The 17,500-nt window shown below is 47.1% G+C and overlaps 1 protein-coding gene across 2 annotated transcripts in view; it reads left to right on the forward strand.

Annotated features, from left to right (window-relative positions):
• The window catches only part of glt1d1 (glycosyltransferase 1 domain containing 1), a 57,681-nt gene that overhangs the window by 6,289 nt on the left and 33,892 nt on the right, over window positions 1–17,500 (forward strand). For both annotated transcript variants that reach the window (XM_062542694.1, XM_062542693.1), the window contains exons 5-6: window positions 1,282–1,318; window positions 3,725–3,781. In XM_062542694.1, coding sequence (XP_062398678.1) covers window positions 1,282–1,318; window positions 3,725–3,781 — 94 coding nt within the window. The remainder of the gene's footprint in view (window positions 1–1,281; window positions 1,319–3,724; window positions 3,782–17,500) is intronic.

Raw genomic sequence — 17,500 nt, forward strand, 5'->3', positions numbered from 1 at the left:
TATTACAGATAAGGCGGTATCGCAGCGTAAAATTAATGGGGCATTATTAGAGAGAGGGAGAGAGAGAGGCCGAGGGGCGGGGGGGACGAGGAGGAAGAAGAGAGGACAAAAAGCAAACAGAGAGAAAGATACCTGGAGAGAGAGAGAGAATGCGAGAAGGAGAGAGAGAGAAAGGGGGGGGACTGTCACTGAATCTATGAATATAAAGGTGAAAGGGTTTGGTGCTGAAACCTTAATATCCCTCTGCTATGCCATGAGGATGCTGCATCTAAAAAAATAATAAAAGAAAAGAAAATGTGATATTACCACATCGGCCTCCTAGATTAGAATCCCCCACGTCTCGCCTCCCGCTCAGGTTTAGGTGTCAGATGGAGCAGCATGAATCTGTGTCACTTCTGGCTGGCAGGCAACATCATCCATACTGCTCAGTGCTTTGAGATAGAGAGAGAGAGAGAGAGAGAGAGAGAAAAGGGGGTTACAGAAAGCTGAAAGGAGAAAAGATAAAAAAAAGGGGGGATAATAGATGAAAAAAGTGGCGTGGCTGATACTATCAGGCCAATTTCCCCCTCCGCTCGGCACGATTCCCATTAGATGGTGGAGACGTTTACATATTGTCATTATATTGCCTTTGTTATGATAGCTCTCACTCCACACTTTCTTCCTGGCTCGTTTCTTTGTTCTTTGCCAATACTGACTTGATGAGATTAGGTTTCCGTTGAACATTCATCTGGAATAGATGTCTGACTCAAGGCTAACTCCCGCCCCTGCTCTCTCTCTCTCTCTCTCTCTCTCTCTCTCTCTCTCTCTTCTCTCTCTCTCTCTCTCTCTCTCTCTCTCTCTCTCTCTTTTAGTTTTGTACTGGGGAGACAAGCGTAGTTAAGAATGTTTCAAATTCTTGTTCATTTATTCACAGCTAATCAAAATCTGGGGAAGTCTTGCACGGGTAGCTGTAATTTGTACAGTAATAACCATCTCTGATCCTAGTCCAACCCCAGCTCAGTAAAAACCCTGTAAGGCACAGAAGCTCGGGAGCTCTTGAGATCATTAACCACCAACTGGCCTTTCTCTCTCTCTCTCTCTCTCTCTCTCCTCTCTCTCTCTCTCTCTCTCTTTCTCTCTCTCTCTCTCTCTCTCTCTCTCTTCACCTTGACTCTCTCATCTCATCTAAATGTCCTTTTTCTGTTTCTTTCTTCTCCCTCTGTTTTTTTGTCTCTCTCTCTCTCCTTTCTTGGTGAATCCCCCCTCTCTACATCTCTGTCTCCTCTCTGTCGCTCATTACAGCTCCCTGAGAGCGGTGAGATCCGTGTCCAGCCACAAGGTGAGTTCTCCGTCAGTAATTACCATCTGCCTCTGAGCCTCCAGCACTCCAGCCTGTGTGAGGAGGACTTGTCAGTCAGTAGCTCTCTCTCTCTCTCTCTCTCTCTCTCTCTCTCTCTCTCTCTCTCTCTCTCTCTCTCTCTCTCTTTTCTCTCTCTCTTATCGCTCTCATCTCTTCTCTCTCTCTCTCCTCCACTCCCCCCTTCTATATCATCTCTCTCACTCTCTCTTCCCTGTTCTCTTGCTTCTCTCTCTCTCTGTTCTCCCTCTCTCCCTGCTTTTGCTCACTCTTATCCCTCTATCTCCAATTGCTTATCTTCTCTCTGTCCTTCTCTCCTCCCATCTCTCTCACCTCTCTCTCTCTCTCTCTCTTTGTGCCAGGCACTTGTCGATGATGGTGAGCATATTACTGTCAAAACAGCACCATCTGCTCTCTTGACATCAGACAGTCCACTGCCAGATTACACAAATGGTGCCAGCGAGGCAGAGACCTGCTTGTGTGGTGTGCGTGTGCGATGTGCGTGTGTGTGTGTGTGTGTGTGTGTGTTGTGTGTGTGTGTGTGTGTGTGTGTGTGTGTGTGTGTGTGTGTGTGTGTGTGTGTGTGTGTGTGTGTGTGTGTGTGTGTGTGTGTGTGTGTGTGTGTGTGTGTGTGTTTTGTCTGTTTGTGACAGGGACAATGTACCTGAAAGACTAAGAAAGAGACAGAGTGTGTGTGTTTCTGTTTTCCTGTTTGTGCCAGAGACAATGCACCTGACTGACTAAGAAAGTGTGTGTGTGTGTTAGTAAAAGAGAAGTGGATGAGAGACTGTCCTTTTGAGCACTTCAGTGTCAAGTGCCGCAGTCCATCTCTCTCTCCCAGTAAGTGGTACGTAGACAGAACGGAGACAGGGACGGACAGATCAGTGATGAGGTGCCTCTCCAACCTTGACCCGCCCAACCCGACCGCGAGCGAGAAAAGGCCAATCCGTGCTCTCTCGACAGCTGTCAATCACTCCAGGCACTGTCACCTTTTTGAAGCGAAACTCAGGGAAGACAAAGAACACTCCGACTAAAGGCTAAAAATACGGATAAATGCCGTGTATTGATTCAGCCAGTAAGTGGACTTCTCCATTAGCATAATCCCAGGCTCTTACAAAATGCGCATTTCAATAAAGCACTTGAGTGCTTTTTCAGCAGAAAGTCTGAGTAAAAGTGAGGCCCATTAACCAACCATCTTCCGCTGCTGATTATATGCGATGAATCATTTATCATAGCGAAGATTTGGAGATCTTGCGGACATAATTTGAACCTTGTTTTTTCTTTCTGTGTAGGCCTGCACAGTTTTACAACGTTGCTACTTTGGTCAGTGATAGCCCTAGATAATGACTGTAAAAACCCATCTCTCTGTAACGAAGAGCAATACAGTCACATGTGTAGCTACCTTTAACGGCCTGGTGTGTACTGTACGTGTTAAATCAGCTGGTTGGCGATTTAGAGGGTCGAGGCAAAGGTTGACCGCTTAGAGGGCTTAATTACTCTGAGCGCTGTCAAGAGGATGGACCTGGGTCAGCGTGCCGTGACGTCTCACCTCATGAGGAAGGTTAATTACTGGCCATTACAGTGAAAGGTAGATGGAGGAGGAGGTGGAGGTGAGAAGAGAAGGGAGGAGACTGGTATGGAGATGTACAGGTTAGTTAGAGAGAGAGAGAGAGGGGGAGACAGGGAGCGAAGGAAGGAGGATGTAGAGACATATGTAGGGACTAGGGATACAGAAGCTTAGGGAAGAGAGAAGGAGAGAGGGAGAGAGAGAGAGGGAGAGAGAGGGATGTCAAGATGCGAGGCGTATCGCTACAGTGGCAGTGTACCGGGGCGTGCCCCCTGTGGGAAGATGGATGATGTTCACCGTGACCTTTTCAGGAAGTCAGCGACCTCCAATAAGTGTGAATGCTAATTGCCCAGGTCTGGATACACGGGGGCAGAGTACTGCTCCTAGCTATGATGTCACCGTGCAGCCACTCAGCAACCAACGGCCAACACCTCTCCTATCACACCTATTTGCCTATCTAACTGAACTGTATTGAACTGTATGCTTGAACTGTATGGCTTTCTCAATAGAACAGACTGAGCATTGTGAATCTAGCCGGGCATGGTTGGTCCTTTCTGATTGGGTGATATAAAGAATTCTTAATCCATAGGGTTTAATATGACATCGGTCCACTCCTTGCAGATAGTATATTACACAGTATAGTGTACAGTATACAGTATGTCTATGCACTGCATACTGTGATTCACTTTGTGTGGCTATCTCAGTGTCCCATATGATATCCCGCATCCTCATTTCGGATTTTTGTTTCTCTCCCTCTCTCTCCTTCTCTCTCCCCCTCTCTCCTTCTCTCTCTTTCTCTCTCCTTTCTTGTCCATGTGCAGGGATTGAGACCCGGTGTGCCTCAGACTTCAGCTGGAGCGAGTTTTTACGCAGCTCAGGTACGTGGGTGTGTCGTACGACTGCTGGTCCTCACACACGGGAAATGGACTGGTCACTCCGTAGGGGCATTGCACCGGCCTCATTAGGCTTCGCATGTGACACTCGTCAGGGTCTCTCTCCTCCTGCGTGCGTCAGTGTGTGTGAGAGGTAGATAGGTAGAGTGTGTGAGTGTGTGTGAGAGTGTAGGTATTTGTGGGCATATTTTTGTGGTGTGAGTGTGCGTTTGTGCGTGTGCGTATGCCTGTGTATGTGTGTTAGTGTGTGCGTGTGTGCGTGCATGTATGCCTGTGTGTGTGTGTGCGCGCGTGTGTGTGTGCGCACGGCGTGTGTGTGTGTGTGTGTGTGTGTGTGTGTGTGTGTGTGTGTGTCTGTGTGTGTCTGTAAGTGAGGGTGTCAGTTTTCAGTGCAGTTCTGCTGATGAATGCTTCGGTACAGTCCTCTTCCTAAAGGGCAGTAAGGCCCAGACATTAATCTGGCACCCCCATCGCTCTCTCTCTCCCTCTCTCCCTCTCTCCCTCTCTCCCTCTCTCTCTCCCTCTCTGCTTGTTAGTCTGTAATCGCCCCTTCAGTCTTCCCTCTTTCTCTCTCCCCTCGTTCTCTCTCCTCTCCTCTACTTTATCATCCTACTCATCATCCTCCTCTCACGGAACTTTGCTCCTTTGGCCCTCCGTTGGCTCCCGTTCCATCTGTAGAGTTCCGGTTCTCCTGCAGAACGTCACTAGCACCACCATGGCCCTCCGTTGGCTCCCGTCCCAGCTGTTGAGTTCCGGTTCTCCTGCAGAACGTCACTAGCACCACCAAGGTCGCAGGGTGTGTTCACACGGAGCCTGCATCTCTGATAGGCTCAGTGTTTTGTGATTTGTACTAAAGTCATTAAAAGCAGCCCCATGACTGGGCAGCGTGGTGCTTCTCCACATGTGCCCCATGTTATCTCTCTGGCCCTCTGTTCTAGTGGATTCTGTAATGCAGGGCTATTCAACTTCAGTACCAAGAGGGCCGAATGGAAAAATCACTGGGTTTTCAGGGGCCGCATAAAATAAGACGCCGCAAAATAATTGTATCCAACAATATTTGATAAAATCAGAGTAAAATTCAGTTCAATTCAATTGAATTTTATATACTGGCATAGAAACTAAGAACATAGCCTATTACCCATATCCATAAAAAAAATCTTCTCAGACAGGTGATAGGCTGCCACACAAACTATACAAGTATTTGAAAACACCCAGGCTAACCATAGTATTTCATACCTGATGTCTGATAGCTGCCATATCATGCGTCAGTGGGAAAAATTGCAGTGTTGATTTAACTAGCCTACTTCAAGATAATTAGTTTCATAAGTGTTTCAAACACACACCGTAGCCTACAGCGCCAATCTCTCAAATATACTTAGCATTGAATTTAAAGAAAAAGTAATGCCAGCTCTGCCTCTGTTTATCTATTTCACGATTTCTTACCGCCAAAGATTCTAAACTTCGAGCCTGCGCAAATCACAAACAGTAACATTTCCACGAGTGGAGTGAAGATGGCTCTGTCTAAAGAAACGTCTAATTGACAACGAGAATCGTTTATTTTACCCTTTGCAACAAGTACGAGACTTTCATGTTTATTGTGCAACGAATCCATCGCTGTAAAGAAGGAATATAACGTCAAGAGGCAATTCTCTACAAACCACAGCTCCTTCACTAACTTTCCCGAGGGCTCGGAGGAACGGAGACCGGGTATGATTGTAACATTTTTGATTTGCGCACGCTCGTGGTTTATAATTTGGAAATGTCAGTTTTGGAAATGTCAGTGTGTGTAGGGATGTGCTGTGTTCTCTGAGTGAAGATAACTGGAAGAATTAGTCTGGCCAATAGGGGCGGGCCGACAGTGCGCTACTCGCCAATCATATGAAGATCTATGCACACCCGTCAAAGCGAGTTCATTCTCATGACGAGACACGCGGGCCACAGGAAATTTGAAGCGGGCCACATCTGGCCCGCGGGCCGCTAGTTGAATAGGCCTGCTGTAATGGCTGTCACAGCATGCTACAACACAGCTGCTGCCCAGATGCCGCTTTATGACCAATTGCCTCTCTCAAGCTCTCTCTCTACCTTTCAATCTCCCTCTCTCACACTCTATCGCTCTCTCTTTCAATCTCTCTCTATCTCTCTTCTCTATCCCCCCTCTCTCTCTCCCTCTCTCTCTCTCTCTGTCTCTCTCTTTCAATCTCTATCTCACTCTATCGCTCTCTCTTTCAATCTCTCTCTATCTCTCTTTCTCTATTCAGCCTCTCTCTCTCTCTCTCTCTTTCAATCTCTCTCTCACTCTATCGCTCTCTCTTTCAATCTCTCTCTATCTCTCTCTCTCTATTCAGCCTCTCTCTCTCTCCCTCTCTCTCTCTCTCTCTCTCTCTCTCTCTCTCTCTCTCGTTCCCTCATTCTATGGCCAGAGCGAGTGGTCATTGATTGTCTCACCCGCGGTCTCTCCTGCGCTGGCTAAATGAAAGGCATCATTTCACGCCACTGCCCGGGGCCCTTAGGCTGTTACCGTGACAACCAATCAACCAGAGGGAGTGGAGGGGTGGAGTCGCAGGGGTTAGATATGTGTGTGTGTGTATATGTGTGTGTGTGTTGGTGATGAGAGTGAGAGGGAGGGAGGTGAGCTTTGATGAATGACCTGCCCACAGACCTCCATGTATCGTCCTCCTCCTCTTCCTCCTCCTCCTGCTCCTCCTCTCCAGATGCCTCCATCCCCCCGCTCTGCCCCCACACCTACACACTCACCCACCTTCTGCCGCACATCAAACATTCATGCAGCTCGTTATGAGTGTGGGGTGTGTCAAGTGTGTGTGTGTGTGTGAGAGAGGAGAGGGTGTGTCCCTGATCCACCCTGTAGAGGCCCCGGGGGGGCGTCCAGTCCCGTGCGGCCGTCCAGGAGCTGCCCGTGCCGTCCATGCGCTCGGCTAAAGGCGGGGTGGGGGGGGGGGCGGGTGGACTGTCGCTCGGGGAGCGGAAGGTTCCGGCGACGTGCTCCTCATGCAGGTGGCGTGCAGTGGTGGCGGCGGGCCGCTGCCTCTCATCACGGAATCGTTTTGATGCTCCGCCGCTCGCTCACTCACACGCTCGCTAAAGCCTGCCCACACGCCCGCTCTGACTCAACTCTGGTGTCATACTCCTGCTGCCGTGTGTGTGGTGCGTCTTCTATTTCTCTCTCACTACGTCTCTCTCTCTCACACACACTTACTCTCTCTCTCTCTCTCACTCTCACACTCTCTCTTTCTGCCTCTCTATCTCACTCACAAACACATTCTCTTTCTCTTTCTCTTTCTCTCTCAAATTCAATATTTTACATTTGCATTTTTCATAATAATACAACATATACATACATATCAATAGATTTTTATAGTCAAATATTCAGTAGTGTGTGTGTGTGTGTGTGTGTGTGTGTTTATGTGCAAACTTGTATGTGTATGCATTTGTGTGTGTGTGTGTGTGAGTGTTTATTTGTCATTGTAGGTCACTCATTGTCCCTCAGGTTCTCTCTCTCTCCCTCTGTCTCCCTCTCTCTCTCTCTCTCTCTCTCTCTCTCTCTCTCTCTCTCTCTCTCTCTCTCTCTCTCTCTCTCTCTCCCCTCCTCCTTGTTGTGTCCTGTCATTCCTCAGTGCTCTGTCTCGTGTGTTGCTGCTGATCTAGATTATTTCCCTTCTTTTAAGCAAGCACACGCCAAATCTCTCTCTCCTCCCTCTCCTCCTCCTCCTCACACTAGTAGTAATTATGACTCTGCTTTCATCCCTTCTTCCCTCATCATCTCCTCTGTCAGCGGCAGGAATCAACCAGGATGCGCTGCGCTGTGTGAGTGTGTTAAGTGTGGGGAACAGAACTCTTTCATGCCGCTGGCGTGAAAAGCGCGCCGCCCCCCCTACGCTTCATCGCCCGCGTTTTCAAAAGAGGAGCCGTCCTCCGCTTGACACTTGACATCACATCCTCCCAGTCCCAGCGCCTCGGTACCTGCGGCCTCGCCTGACGGGGTGTTTGTGTGCGTCGGGTTGCTGTTTTGCATTGGCTGTTTGTTTTTTAAGCTGGCTTTGATGGGTGATGTAGATCGGTCTCTGATCCTCCTCGTGGAGTTCTCCTCCACCCGCACCACCTGCACCACCTGCTGCTGACGATGCTCAGTGCTCAGTCTGTCTTAAGGGGCCGTTCACACCAAGAGTGGTAACTATAACCATGACTTTAACCATAATGATAAAAGTGTCCACACTGACCAGCGATAACAATATCTCTCCTTGTGTTAATGAATGTGATGGCTAAAATGTGATGGGTTCTGATTCCCTATTACAGTAGCTTTTCATTGTTCTTAGTATCAGTCTGAAAGTGATCCCCAACGATATATAGGAGGTTATGTTTTCATCGGGGACCGGTGTAATGGATGGAATTCGATTCGAGATTTTCAGGGAAGGTCAGACATGACCCAAGAAAGAAATGATTACATTTTCAGAGTAAAAGTCCAACCATGTAATAGTTCTACCTTAGCACAGGTGATCTCACCAATGAGCTGCTCTACCAGGCTGAAGAGTTGTGCTAATCAGAATCAGTTGGTTTAAGTGAATGGTTGGCGCAGATATGTGGTAGGACTATTACTTTCTGAAGCTGGACTTTTCCACCTCTGGTATAGTATAGAGTATAATTGCAGCACTCTTGGTGAGCTGAGCTGAACATGTCGAGCTATTGAGGAGGGTCACTTGTGCAACCAGTCTGCTACCCAGAGCCGGACGAGAGGATGAGAGGAAGAGGAGGAGAGGACAAGAAGAAGAGAGGATGAGAGGATGAGGAAGAGGATGAGAGAATGAGAGGATGAGGATGAGGATAAGAGGAATGCCTCTGGTGTGTCCAGTCTGGTATCCAGAGCCAGATGAGAGGATGAGGATGAGGATGAGAGAATGAGAGGATGAGAGAATGAGAGGATGAGGAAGACAGGAAGAGAGGATGAGAGGATGAGGAAGACAGGAAGAGAGGATTAGAGGATGAGGACAAGAGGAATGTCACTGGTGTGTCCAGTCTGGTACCCAGAGCCAGACGAGAGGATGAGGATGAGGATGAGAGGAAGATGACGAGAGGACAAAGACATGAAGACGAGACGATGAGGAGGAGAGGAAGATGACGATGTCTCGGAGATGACGTCTCGGAGGACCAGCGTGGAGAGAGCCGTGCCCAGCCACGGAATGGAGCGTCCGCGTGCGTCCGCTCAGGGCCGCGGTCGGAATGACGGCTGACGTTTAGAGGACGCGCGGCGCAGAGGAGGGGCTTCATCTGTCGGCCGTCAGCTGTCCTCGCTCGTTCTCCCCCAGCACGGCCCGCCTGCGCCGGACGCAGATCGAGTCGGACAGCTCTCTTTGAGGGCCGCCTGTCGTCGCTACGTGAGCGCCAGCGACAGCAGCATCAGGACCGCGGTCGGTTCGGCAGCGCCGGTCGGATCCGGCCGTAACCGGCGGCGACGGCGATGTGCACGGGTGCGCGTAGGATCGGTTTGTCAGCTGGGTGAACTGATGAGGTTGTCTAAAGACATGACGGCCAGACAGCATATACTCCACTGCTGCAGTGTGGTCATTTGTTTTGCGATGTCTGTCAAGAGGACCCCCGGTACTTTGGTGGTTGGTGTGGGGTGGGGGTGGGGTGTGTGTGTGTGTGTGTTTATACTGTATGTGTGTGTGTGTGTGTGTGTGTGTGTGTGTGTGAAGAATCATACGTTACTTCCGCAGTATCTGTTGTGTCAGTATCTGAATGAGTGTACTGTAGCCTCTCTCCATCTGATTCACAGCGTTTCCACTGATGGCAGCCGGAGGAGTGCCATTGATTCTGAAACATTTAGACCAGGAGCCCAGAGGGGTCAGCCTAGTTGGGAAGGTTACCAATTTTTATTGATACTACGATGTCTGGCATGGTCCCCAGATAGAGGAACGGCACGTCTGCCGGGTTCCCTCTGGTGGGTGTGGCCAGGGGGGGTGTAAAACTAGCACCCCAAAAATGGGCTAGATTAGTTGGTGAGGTTACCACTTGAAACCTGTTGCAAATTGTTTGCCATGGTCCCCTGATTGAGGAATGGCCACTGCCAGATGTTTTTAGTGGTGGGCGGGGCTTGCCAGACATCATTAAGTGAGGGGTGGAAAATGGGCTAGATCAGTTGGTGAGGTTACCACTTGAAACCTGTTACAAATTGTTCATCATAGTCCCCTGATAGAGAAATGACCACTGCCAGACATTTTTAGTGGTGGGTTACCCCCGGCAGACGCCCCCGAATGATGACAACCCCAAAAATGGGCTAGATCAGTTGGTGAGGTTACCACTTGAAACCTGTTACAAATTGTTCATCATAGTCCCCTGATAGAGAAATGACCACTGCCAGACATTTTTAGTGGTGGGTTACCCCCGGCAGACGCCCCCGAATGATGACACCCCCAAAAATGGGCTAGATCAGTTGGTGAGGTTACCACTTGAAACCTGTTGTAAATTGTTCATCATAGTCCCCTGATAGAGAAATGACCATTGCCAGACATTTTTTGTGGTGGGTTACCCCCGGCAGACACCCCCATATGATGACACCCCCAAAAATGGGCTGGATCAGTTGGTGAGGTTACCTATTCAAACCTGTTTAAAAAAATGTCAATATGGTCCTCTGACAGAAAAATTACCACAGCCAGACATTTTTGTTGGTGGGTTACACCAGCAGATGCCCCTGTATGATGGCACCTCAAAAATGGACTAGATCAGCTGGTGAGGCTACCAATTGTTAAACGCCTGCAACTGCCAGAGTTAGGCCTATTTCAGACCAGAATGGAGAATTGGGACGAGACGAACGATTTTTACCGGCGGTGGCGAAAATGGAAACAGAACTTTGCTTTTATTTTTATTTTATTTCAAGTTATTTTATTTTACATCATGTTTATCTTACTTTACTGTACAGCACATTGAATTGCATTTATGTATGAAATGCACTATACAAATAAAATTGCCTTGCCTTGCCTTCCACACCAACACGATGGTAGACAGGCGGCAGCGGCGCGGGAGCTGCTCTGCATTTGGAAAATAGAGCTTGAGCAGAATTTTGACGGCAGTGGCAGGTAGTGTCCTGTTGAAATGAATGGCAAAGTAGCAAACTAGCATTGTATATGGGGAGATTTTGAACAAGACTGGCTGTGCTCGCCAACACTGTCGGTGCGAAAGGCCGAGTAGAACACACCGCCTGATACCCGGCTGTCTTCTCGCTGCTGACACGCCACGCTCTTGTGTGTATCTGGCCCTATATCCCCAAAACGGGCCACAAAGCTTGCCCAAAAACTTTGGCTTGCCACACAAAGCGACTTCATGTATTATAGAGTACAAACTCACAAGATTTATTGCAAAAAAGGTTGACCATCTAGACAGTGAAGGTCTCAAGGACTGGTGAAAATTCGAGCACTTCTTTAAATTTAATGAGCAAAACATAAAGTCGCCTGTATTAAAAGTCGGTCATTGCAGAAGCCTTGGCCTCCGAAATCAAATCTTTTTATGTACCAATTATAGACCATTAGCACACAAAATTTGGTGCAAATCTGTCCACTCTTTCAAAAGGTAAAGCATTTACACAAAATACCTTTCTGAGTGGCCAGCAAAAAATAATAATTTCAATCAAAAAGATCCATGTCACTTTTTTTCTAACACACTGTACGGGATAAAGGAGCTGATCCTTGCCACATGTACAGTAATATCCCATCATCTGAAGGCCTCAGATCACCACTCCAGATTTTTTTTTTTCAAATCTAAAGTGGTCAATTGATGGGATTGGACTGTCATTTGGATCGAGCTGAAGACTGCTGAAGGTTGGTTCAAACATTTTCTATTATCATTTAATATAATTTTATATCATTATATAGTCCTATCTTTCTTTGCCCCTTATTGTTGAGCTCTACATTTATGTATGTATGTACTGTATGTATGTATGTATGTATACATGTATGTATGTACGTGTGTATACATGTATGTATGTACGTGTGTACTAGGGCCGTAATGATATTGTATCGAACCGAGAAATTGTGATACACAGATTCACAATACTGTATCGCGATACAAGGAGGCAGTATCATGATACGCCCTTTTAACGTTTTGATACCGATCAGGCCAGAAAACTACATGATATGAAGTGATAGTGCTTCCAAACAATCATTATTATATAGAAACTTTTAAAAAGTAACAGTAGCCTCTTGTAACCTGTTCTACCTATAAACTATCATAGTTTTTATTCATAAAGTTTATAATGTTGGCAAATGTGAAATAGTGTGGTGTATCGAACTGTAGCTCATGAATAGTGATTCAAACCGAATCGTGAGTTGAGTGTATCGTTACACTTCTAGTGTGTACATATCTCTGTATATCAGAAGGTTACAAAATCACTGCCTGAAAACCCATTCTTCCAGATGGCTTAGGATCTAAGAGACTAAGTATTTGAATTGATAGGCCTGAATATTTAATTGATAGGCCTAAGAATTATGTAAGTCTATAGCCTCCTACAATGAATTCTGTTGGTCATTTGATAGACTTACATAATTCTTAGGCCTATCAATTAAATATTCAGGCCTATCAATTCAAATACTTAGTCTCTTAGATCCTAAGCCATCTGGAAGAATGGGTTTTCAGGCAGTGATTTTGTAACCTACACTCAACTCACGCTTCGGTTTGAATCACTATTCATGAGCTACAGTTCGATACACCACACTATTTCACATTTGCCAACATTATAAACTTTATGAATAAAAACTATGATAGTTTATAGGTAGAACAGGTTACAAGAGGCTACTGTTACTTTTTAAAAGTTTCTAAATAATAATGATTGTTTGGAAGCACTATCACTTCATATCATGTAGTTTTCTGGCCTGATCGGTATCAAAACGTTAAAAGGGCGTATCATGATACTGCCTCCTTGTATCGCGATACAGTATTGTGAATCTGTGTATCGAAATTTCTCGGTTCGATACAATATCATTACGGCCCTAGTACACACGTACATACATACATGTATACATACATACATACATACATACATACATACATAAATGTAGAGCTCAACAATAAGGGGCAAAGAAAGATAGGACTATATAATGATATAAAATTATATTAAATGATAATAGAAAATGTTTGAACCAACCTTCAGCAGTCTTCAGCTCGATCCAAATGACAGTCCAATCCCATCAATTGACCACTTTAGATTTGAAAAAAAAAAAAATCTGGAGTGGTGATCTGAGGCCTTCAGATGATGGGATATTACTGTACATGTGGCAAGGATCAGCTCCTTTATCCCGTACAGTGTGTTAGAAAAAAAGTGACATGGATCTTTTTGATTGAAATTATTATTTTTTGCTGGCCACTCAGAAAGGTATTTTGTGTAAATGCTTTACCTTTTGAAAGAGTGGACAGATTTGCACCAAATTTTGTGTGCTAATGGTCTATAATTGGTACATAAAAAGATTTGATTTCGGAGGCCAAGGCTTCTGCAATGACCGACTTTTAATACAGGCGACTTTATGTTTTGCTCATTAAATTTAAAGAAGTGCTCGAATTTTCACCAGTCCTTGAGACCTTCACTGTCTAGATGGTCAACCTTTTTTGCAATAAATCTTGTGAGTTTGTACTCTATAATACATGAAGTCGCTTTGTGTGGCAAGCCAAAGTTTTTGGGCAAGCTTTGTGGCCCGTTTTTGGGATATAGGGCCAGATACACACAAGAGCGTGGCGTGTCAGCAGCGAGAAGACAGCCGGGTATCAGGCGGTGTGTTCTACTCGGCCTTTCGCACCGACAGTGTTGGCGAGCACAGCCAGTCCTGTTCAAAATCTCCCCATATACAATGCTAGTTTGCTACTTTGCCATTCATTTCAACAGGACACTACCTGCCACTGCCGTCAAAATTCTGCTCAAGCTCTATTTTCCAAATGCAGAGCAGCTCCCGCGCCGCTGCCGCCTGTCTACCATCGTGTTGGTGTGGAAGGCAAGGTAAGGCAATTTTATTTGTATAGTGCATATCATACATAAATGCAATTCAATGTGCTGTACAGTAAAGTAAAGATAAACATGATGTAAAATAAAATAACTTGAAATAAAATAAAAATAAAAGCAAAGTTCTGTTTCCATTTTCGCCACCGCCGGTAAAAATCGTTCGTCTCGTCCCAATTCCCCATTCTGGTCTGAAATAGGCCTAACTCTGGCAGTTGCAGGCGTTTAACAATTGGTAGCCTCACCAGCTGATCTAGTCCATTTTTGAGGTGCCATCATACAGGGGCATCTGCTGGTGTAACCCACCAACAAAAATGTCTGGCTGTGGTAATTTTTCTGTCAGAGGACCATATTGACATTTTTTTAAACAGGTTTGAATAGGTAACCTCACCAACTGATCCAGCCCATTTTTGGGGGTGTCATCATATGGGGGTGTCTGCCGGGGGTAACCCACCACAAAAAATGTCTGGCAATGGTCATTTCTCTATCAGGGGACTATGATGAACAATTTACAACAGGTTTCAAGTGGTAACCTCACCAACTGATCTAGCCCATTTTTGGAGGTGTCATCATTCGGGGGCGTCTGCCGGGGGTAACCCACCACTAAAAATGTCTGGCAGTGGTCATTTCTCTATCAGGGGACTATGATGAACAATTTGTAACAGGTTTCAAGTGGTAACCTCACCAACTGATCTAGCCCATTTTCCACCCCTCACTTAATGATGTCTGGCAAGCCCCGCCCACCACTAAAAACATCTGGCAGTGGCCATTCCTCAATCAGGGGACCATGGCAAACAATTTGCAACAGGTTTCAAGTGGTAACCTCACCAACTAATCTAGCCCATTTTTGGGGTGCTAGTTTTACACCCCCCCTGGCCACACCCACCAGAGGGAACCCGGCAGACGTGCCGTTCCTCTATCTGGGGACCATGCCAGACATCGTAGTATCAATAAAAATTGGTAACCTTCCCAACTAGGCTGACCCCTCTGGGCTCCTGGTCTAATTGATCAAGGTCGTGGAGAATGTTCCAGATACTCTCCAAAGATTTGTGAGACACAACAGCCTATTGAGGAGCACAGGCTGATGATCCTTGCTGCAGTTTCAGGAGTTGTAGAGCTGAGCTGATGCTTTGAAGGAAGCTAGATGTGTGTGTGTGTGTGTGTGTCGGTGGGAAGAGTGAGATTGATTTTCATCAGCCCAGATGCAGGCACAACAGTGGGTTGATTAGGGTAGGCTCTGAGTAGAGCAGGCACAAAATGTCTCTCACAATGGCACCTTGCTTTCATCTTGGTTAAGAGTGTGTGTGTGTGTGTGTGTGTGTGTGTGTGTGTGTGTGTGTGTACACAGCAGCCCTTTGTGCAGCGCATGGCTCGCAAGCCCTCTGAACTCCTGCACTCCTCCACACACAGATACACACACACACACACACACACATACACACATATATAAACACAAACACATTCACAGTGCACAAGCCCTCTGAACTCATGCACTTCTCCATACACACACACACACACACACACACACACACACACACACACACACACACACACACACACACACATAAACACACAAACACATTCACACAGTACACAAGCCCTCTGAACTTATTCACTCCTCCACACACACACACACACACACATACACACACACATACAAACACACAAAAACACACAAACACATTCACACAGTGACAGTACACAAGCCCTCTGAACTTATACACTCCCTACATGCACACACATACACACACACACACACACACACACAAACACAAAAACACACTCACACAGTACACGAGCCCTCTGGAAACTAAGTTTTCACCCTCTCCCCTTGCATCAGTTCTCTCTCTCTCTTTCTTTCTCTCTATCTCCTCTTTCTCATCCTTTTTCTATTCCTCCCCTCCTAACTCTATCTGTCCCTCCTCATCTACCGTCTGACATGAAAGCACCAGCAGAAGGTTTGCCCTTTACTGGCTTGATCTCAGGGTTGTGTGTATGTGTGCTATACATGTGAGTGTGTGCGTGTGCGTGTGCGTGTGCGTGTGCGTGTGCGTGTGCGTGTGCGTGCGCGTGCGCGTGCGCGTGCATGTGTGTGCCTGTGATTCTGTGTGTGTGTGTGTGTGTGTGTGTGTGTGTGTGTGTGTGTGTGTGTGTGTGTGTGTGTGTGTGTGTGTGTGTGTGTGTGTGTGTGTGTGTGTGTGTGTGTGTGTGTGTGTGTTTGTGTGTCAACGCCTGCCTCTGAGCAGCGGCATCATCAAAGATCACTGGTAGTGGCACAGTGGGTGTGCCCGACCCCAACCCCCCCTCTGTGCCCCCTGCTGTGTGAGGGCGGGCAGTACAGGGCACAGAGGCAGCCTGCCACCAGGGGCACTGGGGGGCACAGGGGGGCGGAGGAGGGCGAGAGGGTTGGCATCCAAAGCTGCACGCGAGCAAACGGACCTGGTGGGCCTCCACCTATTTGGGTGGGCAAAAGACACTCACACAAACACAAACACACACACACACACACACCTGTACATGCATACACACACACACACACACACACACACACATACACTTGTACATGCATACACACACACACACACACACACACACACACACACAACTTTGATGTGGTGGAGGGTGGGGAGGTGAAGCAGGCGTGGAGGGCTGGGGATGGGGAGATATGGTTAAACAGGAGAGAAGAGAGAGAGCTTGGGAGAATGGGTGGGTGGGTGGAGGAGTTGTGGGTAGGGGTGGGTGGGTTGTGGAGTTGTGGGTGGGGGAGTTGTGGGTAGGGGTGGGTGGATAGGTGGGTGGATGAGTTGTGGGTGGGGGAGTTGTGGGTAGGGGTGGGTGGGTTGTGGAGTTGTGGGTGGGGGAGTTGTGGGTAGGGGTGGGTGGATAGGTGGGTGGATGAGTTGTGGGTAGGGGTGGTACTCCCTGGGGGGCGATGGCGCTGCCTCCTAGTGAGAACTCATAAGGGGGTGATACCAGGTGGTCTCTGGAAAGTTCTGCCGCACTGCCAGAAAGCTGTCAATCACATCGCAGCGTGGGACAAAGATAGATTAATGCAATACACACACACACACGCACACACACACACACACACACACACCGTACACACACACACAAAATGGGGAAAAACTTTGGGAAAGCTGCTGAGTCAAAGGTAAAAGCTGCACTCTCAGGGCCAGATGTACTAACGTTTTGCGCACATTTTAGGCGTAACGTGCACGTAATAGCATGGCGATGGTATGTACAAATCGGCCGCAATGAGGGAAACGCGCAGACTGCCTGCCGTGGGAGCTGAGAATGGCTATTTGCGCTTTTCCGTGTCATGCATATTAATTCCTGGGCGGATCAGCTGAAAATGGGTGTAACGCGCAAGTACAGGGGAGGAGAGGTGCTAATAGCGATTGATTAAGTATTCCGCCATATGTATGAAAACAGCGCACGTCTATTTTGCGTTGAAAAACTTCCGCCTTCTGAAAGCAGGTGTAATCCAAATTGCGGTTAAATGCATCTATTAGAAAAACGTTTGGAGACAGCTGAATCAATATTCAGAGCATCAGTTTTCTTCATTGTACTATGTCAAAAGCAACCTTAACTTTTGTTTGCCTCTCTAAAATCGTGTTTTCTCTTTCACGACATAGCCTACACTTCCCAATCTGTTAGACAAGCATTAAGTCATAGGCCTATCCTTAGTCTACGTGCAGTAAATAGTTCACAAG

This window comes from Sardina pilchardus, chromosome 8 (assembly GCF_963854185.1).
Source record: "Sardina pilchardus chromosome 8, fSarPil1.1, whole genome shotgun sequence".
In the NCBI taxonomy this organism is placed as follows: Eukaryota; Metazoa; Chordata; class Actinopteri; order Clupeiformes; family Clupeidae; genus Sardina; species Sardina pilchardus.